Source organism: Ahaetulla prasina, chromosome 5 (assembly GCF_028640845.1).
Source record: "Ahaetulla prasina isolate Xishuangbanna chromosome 5, ASM2864084v1, whole genome shotgun sequence".
Taxonomy (NCBI): Eukaryota; Metazoa; Chordata; class Lepidosauria; order Squamata; family Colubridae; genus Ahaetulla; species Ahaetulla prasina.
The window spans coordinates 969,888-993,480 of record NC_080543.1 but is presented as its reverse complement, the minus strand read 5'-3'; the positions used below and the strand labels follow the sequence as shown (position 1 = coordinate 993,480).

The 23,593-nt window shown below is 50.2% G+C and overlaps 2 protein-coding genes across 2 annotated transcripts; both read left to right on the top strand.

Moving 5' to 3' along the window:
• The first annotated feature begins 803 nt into the window (after window positions 1-803).
• On the top strand, window positions 804-5,016 carry LOC131199475 (nuclear pore complex protein Nup98-Nup96-like). Its single transcript, XM_058185272.1, has 5 exons — window positions 804-1,114; window positions 2,270-2,511; window positions 2,633-2,787; window positions 2,906-3,017; window positions 4,058-5,016. Exons 1-5 carry the CDS (start codon window positions 843-845, stop codon window positions 4,273-4,275), a joined length of 999 nt encoding a protein of 332 aa, XP_058041255.1. The 5' UTR covers window positions 804-842; the 3' UTR covers window positions 4,276-5,016.
• Window positions 5,017-6,706: 1,690 nt separating this feature from the next.
• CHRNA10 (cholinergic receptor nicotinic alpha 10 subunit) lies at window positions 6,707-22,978 on the top strand. The gene is made up of 6 exons (XM_058185015.1): window positions 6,707-6,748; window positions 9,877-10,110; window positions 11,954-12,108; window positions 19,633-20,165; window positions 22,390-22,617; window positions 22,672-22,978. The coding sequence occupies exons 1-6, from the start codon at window positions 6,707-6,709 to the stop codon at window positions 22,923-22,925; spliced, it is 1,446 nt and encodes a 481-aa protein (XP_058040998.1). The 3' UTR covers window positions 22,926-22,978.
• The last annotated feature ends 615 nt before the right edge of the window (window positions 22,979-23,593 follow it).

Here is a 23,593-nt window from a genome sequence, read left to right as displayed (position 1 = left end):
TTAATTGTTCTAACTGTCAGGAAATTTCTCCTTAGTTCTAAGTTGCTTCTTTCCTTGATCAGTTTCCACCCATTGCTTCTTGTTCTACCCTCAGGTGCTCTGGAGAACAGCCCGACTCCCACTTCTCTGTGGCAGCCCTCTTTATTTCCCTCTTCCTTCTCCCTTGGTTGCCTTGATTTCCTGTGGTCCCCAGTCCTATTTAAATTCTAAAACAAATTCTATTTGTCTTTGACTTCTGGTCACTACCTGGACTAGTCCCTGCCGTGGTGGCTCGGGAATTCTGGGAGTTGAAGTCCACCAATTGTAAAGAGGCCATAGTTGCCCAGCCCTGCCCTAAAGCAAGAATAAAGCTCCCCATTTCTAAACTGGAGCTTTAAGCACTACACCCTCATTCCAAATTCAGCTCTCCTTAATTCTCACCCAGCTCCTTGGCTCAACAGCCCAGAGAAGCTCCACTTTTTGCAGATTTGCAAAGGGGGGGGAGGGGTGGCTTTCATTCTCCACAAACAGTAATACTTCCTGTCTTTGAGGACTCCGTGGTGCCCTCTGAGCTGGTTGCTTTTCTTGCAGATGTTCCGTTGGCCAAACATCATTGTTCCGTTGGTAACATCATCAGTGCTAGGCAAACCCTCCTATCGCTGATGAATGTCTGCAGACAAACCAGCCAGCTCAGAGGGCACCAGGGACCCAACAGTTCAAGGCAGAGCCAGAGATGTAACAAGTAGCAGAGTTGGAAGGGACCTTGGAGGTCATCTAGTCGAACCCTCTGCTCACGCAGGAGACCTATACTAGGGATTCGAACCACCGAACCGCTCCCTTTGAAGGACTAGGTGGTGCCAGGCATGCAGTGGCCCCAGCATAGCCAGGAGATTGACTTGGGCTTCCCTTGCAGGTGCTACGACTTACATGAACTGCTGGACCCCCGCAGCATCACTGCAGACCCCTTGGACCACCGTCTCAGCTGGCACCTGTGGGAAGCACTCCGGGCCTTGAATTACACCCACCTGTCGGAGCAGTGCCAGGGGGTGCTGAACGCCAGCTATGCAGCCCAGCTGGAGAGGGAGGGGCTGTGGGAGTGGGCCATCTTCGTCCTGCTTCACACCTCCAATGCTCAGTGAGTGATCGAACTCTGCGGCCACCCTCGGCCAGAACCAGTCACTCTGAATCGGCCTCAATTATTTCTTGGTCTGCTTGTAAAGAAATGGGAGGGACTTTCCTAGACAACAGGAGTCCTTGACTTACAACCACAATTGAGCCCAGAATTTCTGTTGCTAAGAAAGAATTGTGAATGTTGGCTTATTTTATGACCTTTCCTGCAAGAGTGGTGAAGGGAGTGTGGGCTCCCCCTTGACTTTGCTTCTTAGAAGGTCGCAAAAAGGGATCATGTGACCGTCATAAATACGAATATTTATGGGCCAGTTGCCAAGCCTCTGAATTTTGATCATGTGACCATGGGGATGCTGCAACGGTTGTAACTGAGAGAAACGGTCATAACTCAATTTTTTCAATGCTGCTGGAACGTCAAAATGGTCATTAAATGAATGATAATAAGTTGTGGGCTACCTGTGATTGAAAGAGGCACCCTGTGGCTTTGGGGGAAATGGCTCCACGCTATTTTAAACGCATATAAGAATTCTGCTTTGAGGCTAGAATCTTTGAAATTATAAATTTCTCTTTAACCATGAGAAAGCGCTGAGCTGTCGGGCGGTTTCTTTGCAGACATTTCATTTCACCAACCTAGGTCACCATCATCATCAGTGCCAGTAAGGAGAGAGGTTTGCTCTCGGTTTATATTCTAGCGGTTGGCCGTTTCCTGTTGAATTGTGTGTCACTTCCTTGACTGGGGTATCACTGACTGGATTGTTGGTCCAAAATTAAACTTGGGGTTAATGTCTGCTCATCTGGGAGCTGATTGCTGGTGGAGGTCTTATTTGTTCCCTTTTGGGCTGGTGACGGTCTCTTTTGCGTAGTGCATAGATACTGTTTACCTCTATGTGTCTGTTGATGGCTAGCTTGTCGAGTGCCAGGCTTCTAGCATTTTTGGACTTGGTCTGGAAGGGGAACATCAGACCAACAGCCAAGTAAACCATACTCCAATCAAGGAACTGCCACGGATGACGTGACCTAGTTTGGGTCATGAAACATCTGCAAGAAAACCACCTGGCTTAGAGACGACCTCATTTCACCCCTGAGCTGTCCTTTTGGAGAAGGCTGCCCTTTTGTGGACAGCCGCTTGACCGTCCTCCCCCACCTTCCATTCCTTCCCCAGAACGCGGGAAAGAGCCGTGCGGGAGCTGCTGAACCGTCACTGCAAGCTGCTGGAGTTGCCAGAGTCCAGGGACAAGGAGGCCTTCCTGACTCAGAAGCTGTGCATCCCCCCGGAGTGGATCTACGAGGCAAAGGCTTTGTGGGCCCGGAGGGAGGGGGACAAGACTCGCGAGGCCCTCTACCTCTTCAAGGCCGGCCACTGGAACCAGTGCCACCAGCTGGTGGTCAGGCACTTGGCTTCTGGTAAGCAGTCACACACACACACTCCCGCCGGTTGCTCTCCATGGGGCCGAAGCCCCCGCTAACAGGAGAGGCAGGCAGGCAGACCCCTGCCCATTCTTCTCTTCTCCCCACTTCCTCGCAGACGCCATCATTAATGAGAATTACACCTACCTGAAGGGATTCTTGGAAGACCTGGCCAGTCCCGAGCGCTGCAGCCTCATTCAGTGTTGGGACACTGCTGGGCTGGTTTTCTTGGACTACCTCCAGGTCATTGAGATGGTCAGCAGGATTCAGCAGGTAAGGTGGCCGCCGGGACGTTGCCCCCCAGGGTGGGGGTGTTGACCCTCTGAAAGCGTCCAGTGGCAGGGCCGCCATCGGCTGCTGACTCCCTTCCCTTCCCCTGGTTTGTCTCCAGCTGGACTGCACCGGCTACGAGCTGGAGGAGATCCACTCCAAAGTGATCTCCCTCTGCGGCAGGATAGAGTTGGTCCAGTGTCACAGTGCCAAGGACAGGCTGGCTCAGTCGGGTAAGGCCGGGCATGGCTCTCAGCACCACCTGGGGGATGAGGGGACAATGCTGCTGCAGTGGGGCGCAGGGTTCATGTCTCAAGCCATCAGGCAGAACCCAGCACCGGGCAAGGGCCTTATGGGGGGGGGGCGTTAAAATATGGCTGCAGGTGCATCTTTTCTCCAGTCCAAGAGAGAAGCTGCTTGGTCAACAGGGGACCCCCACAGCTTCTCCCCTGAAGAGGCCACCCAGGGCTTTGCACAGAGTATTAGAGGAGGGGAGCACATGGCAGCCAATTTACTCCCTAAAAGGTCCACATTTTACCACTATCCCCCCCTCCCCATCTATAAAATGGAAACAAACCTGGGGCTTTCACCACCCCCACCCCTCCCCGCTACTCGATGGCCAAATGGGGTTCCTCCCTGTGCGCTTGGCCTCCTGCAGCCTCCAGAGTCCCCCCTCCCCAAAGGCCCACTCTGAGTAAGGAATGTTTAGCGCAGAGAAGTCCCTGGGGGGGAATCTTTGTACTAGACTAGTTAAGCACACAGTTCACTTGGAGCTGGGGTTCTGTGGGTTTTAATGTTTAAACCGGCTGAGTTTTATAGCTTTAATATAATTGTATCCGTCTTTTAATTTAGGATTGGATCTGCCCACAGCGGGTTGAAAGAAGGGTGTCTAAATATTGTGGATGGTTGGAGAGATAATAAATGATAAACAGATGATAGATAGGTGATAGACAGGTGTGAGAGAGAGATTAGATATAGATACAGACCAGACAGAGGATGGATGGATGGATGGATGATGGGCAGACAGGCAGAGGCCTCCCTTCTGGCTGCTCTCCATCCTCTTGGAGTGGTTCTTCCTGTGCCTGGTCCAGGCAGGGTCCTCTCTTCCCCTGGGAAATGACCCAGACTCCAGGGGTCCAAGCGTCCAGCTCTCTTGCAGACCCTTCGGTCCCTGCTCTCTCAATGGACCTGTAGCAGGCAGGTAGAGAGCCCTGGGGCCTTCCCTGCCTCTGGACTGACCGGCTGCCTCGTGCTTTCTCCCCCCCACCTCCAGAAATGGCCAAGCGCAACGCAGACATCCTCCGTGTGGTGCTGAGCTTGCAGCACCCTCTGGACTCGGCCCCCAGCACCACCCCCGACGTGCAGAGGGTCCCCCTGCGCCTGCTGGCCCCCCACATCAGCCGGCTCCCCATGCCGGAAGACTATGCGCTGGAGGAACTCCGCGGGCTGACCCAGTCCTACCTTCGGGAACTGATGGTGGTGGCCCAGTGATGAAGCCGCCCTGCTTGCGAGTTGGGGGTCCTGCTGCACCATCGGGCGCCCCTTTGGACCCAGTGGGGGGTACAGGAGGCAGCCTGCCTTCCTGCTTTTGGGGGGAGCACGGCTACCGCCATCTTGCTTGCGAGGGAGGGAGGGAGGGAGGGAGGGAGGGGTGCAGGAAGCCTGTGGTGGGACCCCCGTGAGCTCTCCCTCCCCTCCCAGCCGCTTTGTGGTCTCAATAAAGTCTGCTGCTGCAGAACCCCGCAGTGGTGAGGACCGCTCCCCCTGGTCTGGTGTTTGGCAGGCGGAAGAAGAGAGGGCAGCAACAGCAGCGGCCGAGACCCTTCCTCGGCTGAAATCGTTGTGTGTAAATAGTCCTTGATTCAGCTGAGCTCTGCCTGGAGACTTGGTCAGGGAGGGGGGGACGGGGTGGCCCTGGAGGGAGGGGGCTCAGTGGCCGTCACAGCAGCAGCATCTTTTCATGATGGCCCCCTCCCCATCGGTTGGCCCAAGCAGAGAAGTCATTGGCTTTCGCCCAGGGCTGGAGAGGCTGGGGAAGGCCCCCTTTGAAGACCCTCCCCCCAGCAAGGTGGTCTCTCTCTCTTGGGGCCAGGGCAGCCCCTGAGGAGGGGGACAGTCAGCCGGCTCTTCTGTCCACTGGTGGGGAGGGGGTCTGTGCACTCACCATGTGCCCAGGAGACCGGCTTTACCCTTTGCACAATCTCGGGGTCTTGCAAGGAGACATGTCGGGGGGGGGGGCTGCAGCTGGATCAGGGAGGGAGGGAGGGGGGCTGTGTGCATGTGTGCTTGACTGCGTGTTTTGAGGGGAGGTGCCAGAAAAGTCGTTACGCATGAAGATTATGTAAAGGTTTTTATTAAAAAGTATAAATAAATGATCCAAATTATTTTCTTGTCTGTTTTTCTGGAAATACTTTCTACAAAAAAATAAAATGTTTATAGCATTTTTCTGATTGTCTCTTTCTTCCTTTTGTATCTTCCATGGGCATTTTTTTTTTGTGGGGGGTGGCATTCTCAGGATCCCACCTATAACTTTTAACCAGAGGCAGGAGCCAACCGTTGCAATTCATTTTCTTTAAGAATTTTATTAGGCTCCAAAACTAAAAAAAAAATAAGGTACAAAATTACAATACAAAGGAAAAAGTGAGGGAGGGGGCGTCAACAGGGAAAGTTTAAAGCCCCCCCAATCAAAATAATATAGGAAAACTTCCAATTCTCTTCAATATGGGTGCAGTTATAGGATAAAATATTCTTGTTTTAGTTTTTAAAAAGAAAACTTGCATATCAATGTATATCATAGTCTTAATCTAAATAAAACACATCTCATAAATGCATCATAATATCAATTACACAAATTCAAATATTACTAAGTATTTCTATAATCAAATGATGTTATCCATTAAAACTTGTCCAATTTGGGGATTCTGTGGGCCAGGTGTCCACCTCTTCCGATCCTGCCCTCCTTCCTTGAGTGTAATCAAATATCTCTAATAAGTATATTCATATTGTTATCTACTTAACCATACAATCCTTAACATATTCATCTTCTTGATTCATTCTCATTAACAGTTTTATGGTTAGAGTCGTCTGGCGAGACAGCAGCAAATACATTCAGTAAAAAGACAATTTATATCCATTAGCAATAAGATATCATTAGGACAAAATCAGTCCTTCCATCTGTGAAAACGAAATTCTTTTTTGTTTCAAATCTTCCAAAAGTTCAAGAGCATAAAGACCAAATATTTGGATCAATTCTGCCACATCTGGAAATACAAGGACATTTCTGCAGCAGGCGGCTTCCATAACAACAGCACTTGGTAGTTTTTAGAAGGGTGACTATTTGCTGGAGGGAAAATGGCAAAAATGTCCTCAGATTTATGGGACTTTTAGCTACGGTTTGCAAAGTGACCTGCTTGCACATAATGCTAGGTCAAGCATAAACAATTTAGTGTTAACATGCAAACTGGAAAAGCAAACTCAGAACTAGGTCAGTCTCAATATTTTTTATTTTTATTTATCAAAATACCTAGTTCAAGGCAGACTGAAGTTTTTTGCTGCTGTAAATCTGTTGATTCACTAAGGACTTTTATTCTTTCAGCCATCTCCTACTGAACTACTGTTCGACCACCGCTTGGGATTTGCCTATAAGCTCAATATTTCTTTAATATGATCTGTTCAAAATTGGTTTACTTCTCTTTAATCAGTAGCAGTTTGTTCAGTGGGATGCACACGCTACTTCCAACCAAATGCAGGGAAATTAAATGAGTTTATTCTAAATATTGGAATGAGTCTCGTTGCTACGATAAATATATTTGAGAACTCCGTGGCTCTTTCTACTTACCTTTTGCATTTTTCTAGAGATTTTTTTAAGTTTTAAATTTTTGTTTACTTGTTTTCAACCTCTTCTGCTCCCTTTCTCAATGCCATGCATCTCCCCTTGCTGGAGTTCTGTTTCCACCTGGCTGAGGTAAGGAAAGTCCATCCAGGTCTGGCACGCGACCTGCAGCCCTTGGAGAAATTCTGCGTCTGCAAAGAGACCTTCTTTCTTCTGCAGCAAGGCAGCTCACGTATCTGCACATAACCTCACGAGCATCTCCAGGCGAGGAGACCTAAAATGCCCCGGGCAGTTTGGTGGGGCCAGTTCCTCTCTCCAGCTGCTTCTTGGTGGGCATGAACATGTCACAGACTCCTGGGTTTTGCACCATCCTGCTTCTTGGGATCGCCCTGGGATTCTTCGGGATGCCAGGTAGGGCACTGGGCCTGACGAAAGAGGGATTGTGCGAATGGGTGGTTTTATCAGCTCAGCAATGCAATCCTTGTGGCCCTCGGGTGGCTCTCTTGAAGGACGTTCTGGCTAATTGGGGTCCTTGACATCCAACATCTCTGGAGTTCCAGATCCTAACAGAGTTAGAGGGATCTTTGCCCTTCCCTCAAGGATGGCAGGTAGGATCCCCCAGTCCAGCACCTCTGCCTTTGCCTTTAGCTCCATGTTTCCAGCGACACAAGAAAAGGGGCCTCTTAGCATTTCCATGGCAAGGCGGCTTGGGAAGGGCCATCAGCTAAATTGCAATTCTATCAGCCCAGCCAGGATAAGCAGGGCTAGTAATTGGAATTGGTGTCTCTTGATCTGTAAGCGAACCTTACAAGATGTCACCAGAAGTCCCCGACAGTGGAAACAGGACACCTGTCATTAAACTTTCAAACCAGGGAAGGGACAGCTCTGCATTTGGCAGATTGAACCAAGGAGGAGGTGGGTGCCGATGGCGAAGAGGGAAGGAGTCAGTACCAGGAAGGCAGTGGTGAAGAGCGGTGGGCTCTCGGTTCAAAACTGACTTTTCTTGAGGGGTTCCTGAGGGGCCCCTAGGTCCTTGGTGTGGCCTCAACATGTAGATGTGTTCTTACAAGCTAGGTCACATCACCAGTGCCTGCAGAATGGCCTAATAATGAAATATCTGCAGAAGAGCATCCAAGAACTAAACAAATTCTGCAAGAGCCACAAAGACCTCATTTCTCCATGCTTGCTTCTTTATCTTTGATCTTTCATTGGTTTTATTGATCTAGGTGTCCTAATGGACAACCAATGAAGTATGAGCCAGCTGTGTGCTGCAGCTTCCAAAAAAGCCAATGCAGTCCTAGCCTTCATCAACCCAGGGATAGTATCAAGATCAAGAGAGGGGAAAGTATTGCGCTGCACTGCAATAGTGGGGCCACACTTGGAATCCCACATCCAGTTCTGGTCCCCACAATACAAAAAAGAATGCAGAGAAGAGCAACGATCAGTGGGTTGGAGGCTAAATAGTGTGATGGACGCTGGAGGGAACTAGTAGTATCAAGCTTATCAGAGAGAAGGATCAGGGGATGACATGATAGCAGTCTTCCAATATTTGAGGGGCTGTCACAAAGAGGATGGGAGCTCAATCTATTCTCCAAAGCACCTGAGGGTAGAACAAGAAACAATAGATGGAAACTAATCAAGGAGAGAAGCAACCTAGAACTAAGGAGATGTTTCCTGACAGTGAGGACAATTAACCAGTTTAAATTGCCTCTGGAAGTTGTGAGTGCTCCATCGCTGGAGTTTCAAGAAAACTGGTTTTCAAAAAAAGCTTGGACAATCATTTGTCCAGGATGATATAAGGTCTCCTGCCTTGAGCAGAGGGTTAGACTAGAAGACCTCCAGAGTCCCTTTTAAGCCTAGGGTTCTATGAGTCCCTCCACCAGGTTTAATTTAAAAGCATCCTTCCCTTTCAGGCCAGGAGTTGGAGGGGAGAAACGGCTTCTGGGGCTCCTAAAACCCAAATTGAAGAGGGAGCAACAGCTTGACCTTGTGCCAAGACCGATCCCCGGAGCCCGTCTTTCGATGACCAGAAACTCCTGATTTAAACCTCTAAAACCATTTCCTTGCCCATCTTCAGTCTGGTGAGCCTTGCAACACTGCAAAGGGCGCCACGGTGAATTTCCATGTGAGCATTAATCCACCCAGAGCCCTCCTTTCATGTGATGTCAGTTCGCTTTAATTAGAGTCCTTCATTTGGCAGAGTGAGCGCTGGCCCAGGGCCAAGGATCCGAGTCCCATAAAGAAGAGAGAAGCTTAGCAGATGGCCAACTGCTGGCACCTGTGCCTGGGCCCGAATCCACGTACGCTCAGAGAATGGACTCACCTGGGAGGGGTGAGACTGGCCAGCAAGTGACCTTCTCCAAAACTATCCCTATCTATTCCCAAAGGTATCTCCAACCCTGAAACAATGCAAAAAAGCAGGAACTGCTGCATTAACTGAGGGATGGAATCCAGATCACCTGCAGTGTTACTGCCGCCTTGTAAGGTTTGGTAAGGCCACACTTGGAATATTTGCATCCAGTTTTGGTCATCACAATATAAAAAAGATGCTGAGACTCTGGAAAAAGTGCAGAGAAGAGCAACAAAGATGATCAGGGGATTGGAGGCTAAAACATACGAAGAACGGTTGCAGGAATTGGGTTTATGTAGTGTAGGGAAAAGAAAGACTAGGGGTGACATGATACCTGTAAGCCGCCCAGAGTTATACTGTGGTAAAATGGGCAGCCAATAAATAGGGATAGAGAGAGAGGGAGGGAGGGAGAGAGAGAGAGGCAGGGGGGAGGGGGCACCTATTCTCCAAAAGCCCCTGAAGGCAGGACAAGAAGCAATGGATGAAAACTAATCCAAGAGAGAAGCAACCTGGATTTAAGGAACAGTTTCCTGACAGTGAGGACAATTAAGCAGAGGAACAACCAACACTGGAGGTTTTCAAAAACAGACTGGACAACCATGTGATCGGGATGGTATAAGATGGTCTCCTGCCTTGAGTAAGGGGTTGGACTAGAAGACCTCCAAGGTCCCTCCAACTCTGTTATTCTTAACAACCGCTGAAATTCCAGAAGTATCAGAAGACCCATCCTTTCTTCTACAGCCTCCGTCGTCATCTCTCAACCCTCCCAACTTACTCAACCATCCAAACCCTGGTGCCCTTCACAAGTTAACATCTTGTTAAGGGGAGACCGGCTGTAAACCATGGCTACAGAGAGGGAGGGACTCCAAGGATGGGCTGCTGCCATTTTGTGTGGCTGTTCTAATTTGAGGGAGGCTGGGAGAAGGGGGCAGCGAGCCCCCTCTGTCTTGCCCCTCTTGGGCTTCCCTTGGTCCTTTCCTCCACCGTTCTCTCAACAGGCTGCTCAGGAGCTCCAGGCAAGGTGGCCCACCAACTGCTGCACCAGCTCTTTGCCAATTACTCCAGCGCTCTGCGGCCAGCAGAGGACACGGAGCAGGCCCTCAACGTCACCCTTCAGGTCACCCTCTCCCAGATCATAGACATGGTAAGGGCAAAGCGGGGTGGGGGGGTGGAACGCACCATTTCAAGATTGGGGTCTGGTGAGAATCGGGGATACAGTAGTCCTCGACTCATGTCCACCATTGCACCCCAGGTTTCTTTTTTTTTAAAAAGAAAAATTTATTTTTCCACAACAAAAAAAGAAAAAAAATCATTCACATCAAACAATTTCAATATGCTGAAGGGGTGTTTACATATCTTATTGTGCAATCTCAAAATACACGTCTCTTTCATAAATATATCTTCTTTTCTAACATAGTTTCCTGTCTAACCAGTTATAGAATAAATTCCATATTTTATAATATTGTTTATCATCTTGGTCATTGCACCCCAGATTTCTGTTGCTAAGCAAGACAGTAGTTAAGGGAGCTTTGCCCCACTGTGCAGCCTTTGTTGCTGCAGTTGTTAAGTTGGGAACCTGGTTGTTAAGTGAATCTGGACTTGGCTTGTCAGAAGGTCACAAAAGGGCATCAACATCGAACCTCAACTTTTTATTTGAAAATTTAAAAATACAAGAATAATGCCCCCCAAAAAGGTGGATCACGCGACCCCACAACCGTCATAAATATGAGTCAGTTGCCAAGCCTCCAAATTTTGATCATGTGACCGGGGGGGTGCAACGGTTGTGTGAAAAACAGCAGTAAGTCACTTTTTTCAGTGGCTTTGTAACTTTGAACGGTCACTTTGAATGGTCACTAAACAAACTATTTTAATTCAAGGACCACCTGTAAAAGACCCTCTGTGTTGTCTCTCCATCTTCTTCTGGGTCTGTCTGTTCTTTGATTTTTTTCCTCTTTTCACTTGGTGGCCGTCTCCAGGAGAGCTTTTTACCAGGTTCACCTGGTCCGCCAGTTGCGCCCCTTTCTAGACCGGGATGCCTTATGCACGGTCACTCACGCCCTCGTCACTTCTCGCCTGGACTACTGTAACGCTCTCTACATGGGGCTCCCCTTGAGGTGCACCCGGAGACTTCAGTTGGTTCAGAATGCAGCCGCGCGGGTGATAGAGGGAGCCCCTCGTGGCTCCCATATAACACCGATCCTGCGCAGGCTGCACTGGCTACCTGTGGTTTTCCGAGTGCACTTCAAGGTGCTGGTTACCACCTTTAAAGCGCTCCATGGCATAGGACCGGGATATCTTCGGGACCGCCTTCTGTTACCACATGCCTCCCACCGCCCGGTGCGCTCCCATAGAGAGGGTCTCCTCAGGGTGCTGTCAGCCAAACAGTGTCGGCTGGCGATCCCCAGGGGGAGAGCCTTCTCTGTGGGGGCACCTACCCTCTGGAATGAGCTTCCCCCAGGACTTCGACAACTTCCTGACCTCCGGACCTTTCGCCGCGAGCTGAAGACATATCTATTCTTTCAAGCAGGACTGGCTTAAATAGGGTTTTTAAACATGGATTTTATTGGGGTTTATTTTATATTTTGTATTGTATTTTAAATTTAGGCTATATTGAATAAGTTTTTTAAATAGTGTTTTTATTGTAATGTATCATTTTATCTGCCTGTTCACCACCCTGAGTCCTTCGGGAGAAGGGCGGTATAAAAATTAAATTATTATTATTATTATTATTATTATTATTATTATTATTATTATTATTATTATTATTATTATTATTATTATTATTATTATTATTATTATTATTGTACAGACCTTACATGGCACGGAACCCCAAGACTATCCTTACCCTATTATTCTATCTGATCCCTCAGCAGCTGCAGAATAAGAGATGCGGCTTTAAGGCCAGTCTCGGTCTCTCTCAGAGCTACCTGCAAAATCCCAGGGCCCTTTCTCCAGGGGCAGCCTTTAGTTTTTCCCTTCTGTTCCAGGACGAGAGGAACCAAATCTTGACTGCTTACCTGTGGATCCGGCAGGTCTGGGTGGATGCTTACCTAAGATGGAACAAGGAAGACTACGGGGGCATTGACAGCATCCAGATTCCCAGCAGCTACGTGTGGAGACCCGACATTGTCCTTTACAACAAGTAAGTGACCGAGGACAGGGGCCGAAGTGTGGGAAGGGATTCCCTACGGAGGAGGTGAAATGGCCCTGGAGAAGGACAAGGCAGAGCGGTTGGGGGGGGCATCCGAGAGTGGGCAGGGAGGTTCCTGTAATGTATTACTGTAAGTTTTGGCGGGAGTTTTAGGCGGGAAATATCTCGGTTCTGATTGGATGCAGCCTCAGGCTGAAGTGTATATAAGGAGAGGTTTTTCTCCAGAGTTTTGCTGGGTCACACTATATTAAAGAGCTGTTGTCACTAACCTGGTCTCCTGCCTCGTCAATACCCAAACTTAACATTGGCGACGAGGATGGGATCTTGAGGCAGAGCACCAGAACAGAGCTGAACTCACTACGAGAATCAAACCCAGCAAGGTGACGGCCATTGCAGCAATGACCGGCTACACGCCACCCACTCCGTTTGACCCTGCCCAGGAGACATGGGGAATATATATGACCCGTTTGAAAGTTTCCTGGAGGCAAACGAGCTACAGGAGTCTCCGACAACCGCAAACGGGCTTACTTCATAAGCCACTGTGGGTCAGCAGTCATCGCCGTCGCAGAAGCCCTAGCGAGCCAACACCGCTACACTCCGTATCGTGGCAGACCCTTCAGACCCTCCTGAAGAATCACTACGCACCAGCCCCGTCCAAATCGTTCGGATGCGAGTTTGGGGAGCGAGGCAACAAGAAGGCGAGTCTATCAGCGACTACATGGCAGCCCTGAGACAAGCCTCCAAGCATTGGGAGTACCGCGATCTGGACGAAGAGCTGCTGGAACAACTTATACGGGGGGTCAGAGACATCCGTTTGTGGGGGCGGGTGCTAGGCAAGAGCAACCTGACATTGGCAAACGCTCAGGACGAAGCCAGACCCCATGAGATGTCCAACCATGCAGCAGACACCTTACAAAAGCGACTCACGCCGATGGCGGGCGCAAAGCCGAGCGCAGTCCACCACGAAGAAACCTATCGTGAGTCAACCAGCGAAGAGGAGGAAGAAATCCACTACACGGAAAATCGACAAGGAAGACCCGGAGGAATGCGGAAGTTGCGGGCGACATCAGCGCCAAAGATGTAAGTTCAGGGACGCCATTTGCGGCGGTGTGAAAGGAAGGGCACCTGGCTCAAGTCTGCCGAGCACCCCAACCTTCCCGAAAATTCAAATCGCCAATCAGAGCGGCTCTGAGTCAGAGATGCAAACCCCACATTCCGAAATTTCAAACCAGCCAATCAGAGCGCGAGATCGGCGAGGCGACCGCGATTGGCCAGGAAAGAAAGAGCGCGAAGTCAAACCGAATGACTGTTACCATAGACCACGCAGCTACCCGCATCAAGAAAAGATCTTCACAAACCCGACAATTGAAGGCGTACCGTGCCGACTGGAAGTAGACACAGGATCAGCTATCACAATCATGTCCTGGGACACTTTTGTGAAAGCCTTGCCACACATCGCAGCGCAAGCTACAGAAACAACGGCCCGGGTGCAGGATTACCAGGGCAACCGCATCCCTGTTCGAGGGACAACGACCGTCGAGGTCAAGTACGGGACATACGAAAAGACCCTGCCCATCACGTTAGTCGAGGGAACCTTGCCAAGCTTGCTGGGGCTAGACTGGTTCCGGGCGTTGGGAATGGGGTGACTGGCGCCCACCGGAGCGGATGCAACCTGCAAAACGCCCTAATGGAGGAATTCGCAGACGATTCGAGGACCGTTTAGGCAAGTACAAGGGACCCCTATCTCCTTCAATTTAGACCCCAAATAGCTCCCATTAGGTTAAAGGCAAGGAGGGTTCCTTTGCACTCAAACCTAAAATCGACAAAGAGTTAGATAAATTAGTCAGCCAGGGATACTAGTGCCAGTTGACCATGCCAAATGGGAGACGCCAATCGTCACCCTATAAAACCAGACGGGTCCATAAGGATTTGCGCTGATTACAAGGCTACTTTGAACAAAGCATTGCAAAAGAGCGCCTACCCAGTTCCAGTAGTGCAACACTTATTGCACTCACTAGGACACGGACAAGTCTTCGCCAAATTAGACTTGGCACAAGCGTACCAACAGCTACCCGTAGATGCTAGCACAGCTGAGGCCCAGACCATTGTAACGCACCGGGTGCCTTTAAGTGCACCCGTTACAGTTCGGGTGAGTGTGGCCCGGGCTATTCAAAATTTGATGGGCGGCTCCTACAAGGGTTACCGAGTCGTACCCTATTTCGATGATGTGTTGGTATCAGGGGAAGATTTAAGAGAACTGGGGAAGCGATTAAGGAAAGTTTTGGCCATTTTTAGTTCGGCAGGATTAAAAGTCAAAGCAAGCAAGTGTCAGATAGGGGTCGAATCTGTTGAATTTTGGGCTATAGAATAGACAAAAAGGATTCACCCACTGAGAGCAAAGTCAAGCGATAAAGAGAGCCCCAGCACCCAAAAACAAGACAGAACTCCAGGCTTTCCTGGGTCTGGTAAACTTTACGCCGTGTTTTTAAAAGACAAGGCAACCGTTGCTGAACCGCTGCATAAATTGCTTGGAAAAACACTGTTTGGTCGTGGGGAAGTCAGAGAATAGGGCATTTGAGGCAGTAAAAGTTTGCTATCAAGCGATAGCCTGTTAATACAATACAACAACAGACTGCCGTTAGTATTGGTTTGTGATGCGTCCCCTATGGAGTAGGAGCTGTACTTAGCCACAGACTCCCAAACGGCACTGAAGCCCCTATAGCGTTCTATTCACGAACGATGTCCCGGCTGAAAGGAATTACAGCCAGCTAGATAGGAGGCTCTCGCAATAGTGTCAGGGGTGAAAAATTTCACGAATACGTTTTGGGCGAGATTTCGAAATTGTTACTGATCACAGACCGCTATTGGGGTTACTGGCTGGCGACCGCCCAACGCCAGTAGCACTCTCACCTAGACTGACCAGATGGACTATTTTTTTGACCGCATACTCCTACAAGCTGCAGCATCGGCCTGGAAAGGAGCTGGGGCATGCGGACGCATTGAGCAGATGCCCATTGCCAGGGGAAATCGAGGACCCCACCCCGGGCACACCCGTTCTACTAATTGACTCTTTGGACTCGGGGCCAGTCACATCGCAGGAAGTGGCTCGGCCTCCTACCGGACGTTGTTTTAAGGACTGTAATCAGTTGGGTTCAAGGGATGGCCGCTACCGGGCTTAACGTTTCAAGGAATTTGTAAAGAAAAAAGGGGAATTGTCTGTGCAAGGGGGGTGCCTGCTCTGGGGGGATAGGGTGGTAGTTCCAGAGAAGCTGAGAAAAAAAGTTCTGGAACTCCTGCATGAGGGTCACCCAGGAATTGTGAGGATGAAGGGTTTGGCTAGGAGCTATGTCTGGTGGCCCCTAATGGACAGGGAAATCAGTGACAGGGTTGGCCGATGCCAAGTATGTCAGGAATCCAGACCACTACCACCCACGGCCCCAGTTTTGGAGTGGGAGAAACCCCAAGGCCCTTGGTCCCGCATACACATTGATTTTGCCGCCCTTCCACGGCCAAACATTTCTAATTGTGGTGGATGCATTCTCCAAATGGCTGGAGATCATCCTAATGAAATCCACAACCGCGGGAGCTGTCATCTCAGCACTAAAACACCTTTTCGCCACGCACGGGCTACCGGACACCCTCGTGTCCGATAACGGCCCACAGTTCACCGCAGCATTATTTGAAGGGTACCTGGCTGAAGAGGGCATCCGACATGCCCTCTCAGCGCCGTTCCACCCTGCGTCGAACGGCCTTGCTGAACGCTTTGTCCGGAGTGCGAAAGAAGCGCTATCACGAAGCGGCCCGGCGATTGGCAGGCACAAATCGACGCATTCCTAACCGTCCAACACAGGACCCCTGTGTGGCCACCGCCGCAGCCCAGCCGAGCTATTAATGGGCGGAAGCTACGGTGCCCGCTAGACCGGCTACACCGAACTACGACAGGACGGGTTCAAAACAAAACCAGATAGAATCCGAGAGTTAAACATAGGAGACTCAGTGTGGGCACATAATTACAGCGACGGCCCTAACTGGAAGAGGGGATAGTCATAGACAAACGGGCCCCAAATCTTATCTAGTGGAACTAGACGATGGCAGAATCTGGGCGCCACATAGATCAATTAAGAAACAGATTGAGCGATAAGGCAGAATTAGGCGAGAACAGCCCTGACTATGATTTAATTAACCCCACAGCTGACTGGAGCCAAGAACAAACAGAAAGCGTAAGCAAAGAACCAAACAGAGACTTATCTGAGTCAGGCGAGGTCCAGCGACACCCTCCGGTCCCTCTAGAGGACAGCAGGTCCGAGCCGGCGAATAATCCAGGGCCGGATGGCCGGGAGGAGGAGCTCAGAGGAACGAAAAGTCCCTCCGCCAAGCTCGACTCAACTCCAGAAAGTGAACTGCGCAGGTCCGGGAGAGTCAGGAGACGCCCCACGTACCTGCAGGACTACGTAGAGAAGTAATATGCAAATATTGGCAAAGTGCCTTCTGGGAGGGAAGGAGTGTAATGTATTACTGTAAGTTTTGGCGGGAGTTTTAGGCGGGAAATATCTCGGTTCTGATTGGATGCAGCCTCAGGCTGAAGTGTATATAAGGAGAGGTTTTTCTCCAGAGTTTTGCTGGGTCACACTATATTAAAGAGCTGTTGTCACTAACCTGGTCTCCTGCCTCGTCAATACCCAAACTTAACAGTTCCCTCTGAGCCATGAGGTCCTCGGATGAGCATCTGTTGTGTCTGCGCCCTCTGAGCCAGGCCCCCTGCCAGAAAGTGACTTGGAAAGTGAGGGGGAAGGGCCATCAGGAGTTACCTCTGGAGCGCCGGCTCCTCTGGCTCAGCTCCAGGAGCCAGAGGCAGGCCAGGTGGAGGAGATAATGAGGCCTCCGTCCCCTGACTCTTTCCCCCCCCAGGCCACGCCTCCAGACCTGGCTTATGGCAATCAGGCCTGGCTGGACCCTAGGTTTTGTAGGCAGGAGAGGCAGGAACAACAGAAGCAGGGGTGGGGCAGGCCTAGGAAGTGCTGAGTCATGGAGCCACACCCCACAGGATATAAAACCAGCAAGGGCTGCTATGCCTCTTCGTAGCAGGCAAATCAACTGCTTAACTAGAGCTGAAGTACTGTTTGTTCCTGGGTGACTCATCGGCATCAAGGGAGATAACAGAGTCATTTGGCAGATGCTCGCTAGTTTGCTGCCAGAGCTGATAGTGCCGGCTAATTAAGCCATCGCTCAGACAGAGGCGAGGGGGGACAGAACACCATTCTTCCCTGTCAAGGTTGCAGCAAGGATAAAACTTTTCATACCTTTTCCTAAAGGGGCTTTTTTTTCAACAGTCAGCTGGACTTTCTTCTGTTTTTTTCTTTGAAGATGTTTCTATTCTCCTCCAAGAAGCTTCTTCAGCTCTGATTGGATGGTGGGGAATGGAAGGATTGATGCTCCTTGCAGACAGCTGGTCATTTGCATCCTTTGAGAGGGTCCTTGAGGCCACTTGGAGGTTTGTCTGTGTCCTCAGGGTCACCTGAGTGGTGCAAATGGGTGTGGGGAGCCTTCTTGGCTGCAGGATGTTTTCTGCCCTGCATCTCTTCACTGTTCAAGACGGGTGCAGGCTGTTGGGGAGGAGTCTGTCTTCTCTGCATCTCAAACTGAAGCGCAAATGGTTCCTGAAGTCTGCAATTTTTCCGGAAATCTGTTCATATTCCTGCAACATTTGAAGGATGAGGGTTCCTTGAGGACACAGAGAAGACTCCAAGTGGGTCAACAACTCTCTCAAAGGATGCAAACAACCAGCTGTCTGCAAGGAGCATCAATCCTTCCATTCCCCATCATCCAGTCAGAGCTGAAGAACCATCTTGGATGAGGAGTGAAATGTCTTCAAAAGAAAGAACAAGAAAATCCAGTTGCCTCCTGAAAAAGCACCTAGGAAATTCCTCCTTAGATCCAGGTTGCTTCTCTCCTTGATTAGTTTCCACCCTTTGCTTCTTGTCCTGCCCTCAGGGGCTTTGAAGAACAGGTGGTCCTCCTCATCTTTGGGGCAGCCCCTCAAATACTCATGACCTGGATGAGCGACAGACTCCATAGACATTTTGATAGGATTATTAACCCTAAGCAAAGGCAGCTTGAAGGGCCTTGAGATGGAGATTAGGGGAGATGGGCACCGCAGAAATATGATGAACAAATAGTAAACAGAAGAAATACATGAAATGAGAACCACGAGGTCAGATGGATCCCTGAAAGGGGATGGGGCTCAGTCCCGATCTATTAGTCATGACAACTCAGTCGGAGCTCCAGGCTCAAGGCCGGCCAGCCAAGGCTTGTAGGCCTCTTTCGTAAGAAGCTCCTTTGGAAACAGAGACCTGGGCTAAATTCAAATTTGGGCTGCATTAGCTTGGCTTACCCGTTTATGAAGCATTCCAAGCCATCTGGCTGTGTGCTAGGTGAGGGATCCTTGGTGCTCCCTGAGCTGGGTGGTTTTCTTGAAGACATTTCATGATCCAAACAAGGTAGCATCATCAATGCACTGAAGACGTTCCCTAGTTGGGACATGAAACAGCTTCAAGAAAACCATCAAGGTCAGAGAGCAACAGGGACTTCTTATTTTAACCCTGAGCTACAAATACTCTGTTTTATCTGGGTTACATAGCGGGACTCAGATAGAAGGAGATCCACTTGACCAGTCCTGAAAAATATCCGTTGACTTTGCTTGTTGGAAAGTTGCAAAAGAGGATCACATCACCCTGGGACACTGCCACCATCATAAATACAGGCCAGGCATCTGGATTTTGCTCACGTGGCCATAGGGATGCTGCTATGGTTGTGGGTTAAACGATCATAAATCACTTTTTTCGGTGCCGTTGTAACTCTGAATGGTCACTAAATGAATGTTGTAAGTCAAGGACTACCTGTACCTTTGTGGGGCACAGAGCGACCTAGTCCTTTCCTCAGATTGCTGGAAGGGAAGAGCACCAGCCAACCAGAAGGTCCCGGTCTCCACACTCAACTGCAGGGTTTCTTTTGGCTGCCTTGCCGGTCAATGTCTTTGGAGATTATTCTCCGTCCTCCAGGTGCTTTTTCCCAGAGGCAGCTGGGCTTTCTGGTTTTTCCTTGAAGATGTTTCACTTCTCATCCAAGAATCCTTCCATTCCCCACCATCCAGACAGAGCTGAATGACTGGGTGGGCTGGACATTAACATTTGAACTACTATAAGTCCATGTATTTGCCATGGGCTAAATAAAAATAGTCAGAGCTGAAGATGAGAAGCCAAATGTCTCCCAAGAAAGAAAGTTCAGCTGCCTCTTGGGAAAAGCACCTTTGGGACTTTCTCAGATGTGGTGCCTTCTAAGTGGCAGCTCCTCTAAGCAGGTGAGAGGCTCAGCCTCCAGGATGCAGGAGGGCCACTCGAGTTCCCACCGTTTCTCGAAGCCCAGTGGATGCTTCGTCCCTTCCCAGACTGGGCGGAAAGAGGCCCACGGTCTCTACCCCATCCCAACCTGATCCCTGTCCTCTCCTTGCTCCCCAAGTGCCGATGACCAGTTCACCAGCTCCATGGAGACCAACGTGGTGATCCGTTGTGACGGGCAGATCAGGTGGGACTCCCCGGCCATTACCAAGAGCTCCTGCAAGGTGGACGTCTCCTATTTCCCCTTTGATGGGCAGCAGTGTCCCCTGACCTTTGGCTCCTGGACCTACAACGGCAACCAGATTGACCTTCTCAGCATGCAAGAGACGGGAGACCTGACGGACTTTGTGGAGAACGTGGAGTGGGAAGTGCTGGGGATGCCGGCCAAGAGGAACGTCATCACTTACGGCTGCTGCTCGGAACCTTATCCAGATGTCACCTACACACTGCTGCTGAGACGGAGGGCCTCCTTCTACGTCTTCAACCTTCTGTTGCCCTGCATCATGATCTCCTTCCTAGCCCCCCTGGGCTTCTACCTTCCGGCAGACTCAGGCGAGAAGGTGTCCCTGGGGGTGACCGTCCTTCTGGCCCTGACGGTCTTCCAACTGCTTGTGGCTGAAAGCATGCCACCCTCCGAGAACGTGCCCCTGATTGGTGAGTAGAGAGCCAAGGTCCCACTTGTAGATCCTGCCATCATCCCGTTCCCACACAGAAAAATATGCTGACCTGGATGTCTGGAGATCTACATCATGGTTGTCCCAAAAGTGCTTTTCCAAAAAAGTTAGGGTTTCACTATGTCTAGTTTAATGAAAAGAAAGACTAGGGGAGACATGATAGCAGTGTTCCAATATTTGAGGGGCTGCCACAAAGAAGATTTGGGGGTCAAGCTATTCTCCAGAGCACTGAAGGCAGGACAAGAAGCAACAGGTGGAAACTCACCAAGGAGAGAAGCAACCTGGAACTAAGGAGGAATTTCCTGACAGGGAGGACGATTAACCAGTGGAAAAGAAGTTGACTGCAGAAGTTGTGAAGGTTCCAACACTGGAAGCTTTTAAGAAGACATTGGACAACCATTTGTCTGAAATGGTGTAGGGTTTCCTGTCTGAGCAGGAGGTTGGATTAGAAGACCTCCAAGGTCCCTTCCAACTCTGTTATTCTGTTAAGGCAACCGGACTTTCCTGGATTTTAGTCCTTGAAAATGTTTCACTTTTTATCCAAGAAGCTTCTAACAGTTAGAAGCTTCTTGGATCAGAAGCAAAACATTTTCACAGAGAAAGCCAAGAAAGTTCAGTTGCCTTTTGGGAAAGCACCTTTGAGACAACCATGACCTGGAAATGCAATGGACCCCACCAAGGATTAGTCAGAAGCCTAATATGGCCAGATATGGAGGCCGTCTGTTCTGCACCCGTGGCCCATTGCCTTGATAGACTGAGAGTTTGTTTGAGCACATGGTTAGCCAAGGGGGGCAGTAGCCACGGGGAATGACCCTCGCCATCTGCAGTGCAGCCGTGGTGACACATGGTGGGGATAGCCTTCACCTTTCATGGTGCCACAGATTCTTTTATACAGATCCAGGATCGTATGCTCCAAAAAACTAACACAACTCCATTTGAATGCAGTATAAAAGAATTGGAAGGGACTTTGGAGATCTTCTAGTCCAACCCACTGTTGAAGCAGGAGCCCCTATGCCCGTGATGGCGAACCTATGGCACGCGTGCCACAGATGGCACATGAAACCATATCTGTGGGCACATGAGCGTTCCTAGCTCAGTTCCATCACACATGCATGCGCCGGCCAGCTGATTTTGGGGTCTTCCGGGACCACCGGAAGTCAGGAAACAGGCTGTTTCTGGCCTCCGGAGGGCCTCAGGGGGGTGGGAGAGGCTGTTTTTGCCCTCCCCAGGCTCCAAGAAAGCCTCTAGAGCCTGGGGAGGGCGGAAAAAGAGCCTACCGGGCCCATCGGTAACCTTTTTGCCATCATGTACCAAAAGCAGGGGGAGTGCAAGAGGGTCACGTAGGGAGTGAGGGGGCGCGGAGGGGCATTGAATTATGGGTGTGGGCACACACGAGCATGACCCGCCCGCGCTCCCCCCCGCTTTTGGCACGCAATGACAAAAAGATTAGCCATCACTGCCCTATGCCATTCCGGACAAGTGGCTGTCCGGTCTCTTCTTAAAAGCCTTCAGTGATGAAGAACCCACAACCTCTGGAGAGAAGCCGTTCCACCGATTAATTGTTCTCAGTGTTAGGATGTCTGTAGAGATTCTCAGTCATCCAGGACATGGTTGTCCCAAAGGTGTTTGCCTCCTGAAAAAGCACCTTTGGCACAACTGTGACCTGGAGGACTGAGCATTTCTACAGACCTTTAGCTATACAATGTGGGATGAAGACCCTTTAAGGGTGTGGGAGGAGGAATGGATTTCCAGAGGAAAAAATTGCAGACTGCAGGAAGCATTTGCACCACTCAGGTGATCCTGAAGACACAGATAAATCTCCAAGGGCTTCAAGGACCCTCTAAAAGGATGCAACTGACCAGCTGTCTGCAAGGATTATAAATCCTTCTATTCCCCATCACCATCCAGCCAGAGCTGAAGAAGCTTCTTGGATGAGAAGCGAAATGCCTTCAAAGAAAAAAACAAGAAAGTCCAGTTGCCTCTTGAAAAGGCACCTTTGGGTCCCTGTTAGGAAGTTTCTCCTTAGTTCTAAGTTGCTTCTCTCCTTGATTAGTTTCCAACCATTGTTTCTTGTCCTGCCTTCTGGTGCTTTGGACAATAATTTGACCCCCTCCTCTCTGGGGCAGCCCCTCAAATATTGGAAGATACCATCATCCCCCCTTTTCATTCATTCATTTCATTCCTTCCTTTCCCCCAATCTCCAGGGAAGTACTACATCGCCACCATGACGATGATCACAGCCTCCACCGCCTTGACCATCTTTATCATGAACCTCCACCACTGTAGCCCCGGGGCCAGGCCCGTCCCCAGGTGGGCCCGCAAGTTCATTCTGCGGTACATGGCCCGCATCTTCTTCGTCTATGAAATTGGGGACAGCTGCAAGAGCACCCCGCAGGAGCTGGACCCACTCCCCCAAGTCCAGAGGGCCAACGGTGAGGAATCCATGAGGGGAGGACCCCCTCCTTGGGAGGCCACACTGTTCCAAGGGCCTGGACCTCTTCCTAAGGAGGCGGAGCCTGAGGAACAACCGCCTTGCCCCAGAAAGAGATGTTGGTGCCACCAGGAGAGCATCCTTCAGAATGTGGACTACATCGCCAACTGCTTCCGAGAGCAGAAGGCTGCTTCCAGACGGATGGGGGAGTGGAAGAAGGTGGCCAAGGTGATGGACCGCTTCTTCATGTGGACCTTCTTTGCTATGGTGGCCATCATGAGCGTCCTGGTCATGGGCCAAGCTGTGTGATGCACGGCACCCATTGTGTGGCAGGGAAAGGCAAAGGAGGACCCACACAATTGGAAGGTTGGGAGCATGTGGGACTTTAGGTGTGAGTGAGTGGAGGGGTGGGGGGGTGGCCAACAGCTGTCAGTGTGAAGAACCAGGAGCACTCACCAAGTTCATCGCACAGAAGAGTTTATTGTTGTTGACTATACCCAGGAATCTGGTCAACTAACGGTTAAGAGGGTCAACAGAATTCACTGTGGCTGTGCAAAGATTCTAAACTGATGACATGTTTGACCCCCATCTTCCAACTCAGCCTGCTCAGCTCCTACAACAGCCTTTCAGCAGCATTCCAAGCCTGGTGAATCGTGCAGCCCCTCCTGCCTGTTGTCTGGAGTTTTAGGAGCATCTGGAAAGAAGCCCTGATGAGCTGAAGGGAACTCTGATATCCCCTTGGGCTGTGGTGCTGGTTCACAGGGCGCAGACACATGGAGTTGCAAAACAGGGATTGGTGGCATGGCACTTCAGCTCCTGCACAGGGCTGGTTCCAGCCAGCTAAGAGATTCAATCTTTGGTAACATACAAAGAATTCCTGTCCAGCTCTCGGTTCCTTTGGAGGCTGGCTGAGGAGAGACAGGAAGAAATGACTGCCGTGGATGACTATGTCCATGGATTATGGAAGAGAATCTCTG

Bases quoted from the DNA above. Each gene is read 5' to 3' on its own strand.
- LOC131199475 (XM_058185272.1), top strand. From the start codon at position 843: ATGCAGTGGCCCCAGCATAGCCAGGAGATTGACTTGGGCTTCCCTTGC. The intron at 2,788-2,905 runs GTAAGGTGGCCG...GTTTGTCTCCAG, and splicing joins TGGTCAGCAGGATTCAGCAG to CTGGACTGCACCGGCTACGA. The intron at 3,018-4,057 runs GTAAGGCCGGGC...CCCCACCTCCAG, and splicing joins GGACAGGCTGGCTCAGTCGG to AAATGGCCAAGCGCAACGCA.
- CHRNA10 (XM_058185015.1), top strand. From the start codon at position 6,707: ATGCATCTCCCCTTGCTGGAGTTCTGTTTCCACCTGGCTGAG. The intron at 10,111-11,953 runs GTAAGGGCAAAG...CTTCTGTTCCAG, and splicing joins TCTCCCAGATCATAGACATG to GACGAGAGGAACCAAATCTT. The intron at 12,109-19,632 runs GTAAGTGACCGA...TTGCTCCCCAAG, and splicing joins GACATTGTCCTTTACAACAA to TGCCGATGACCAGTTCACCA.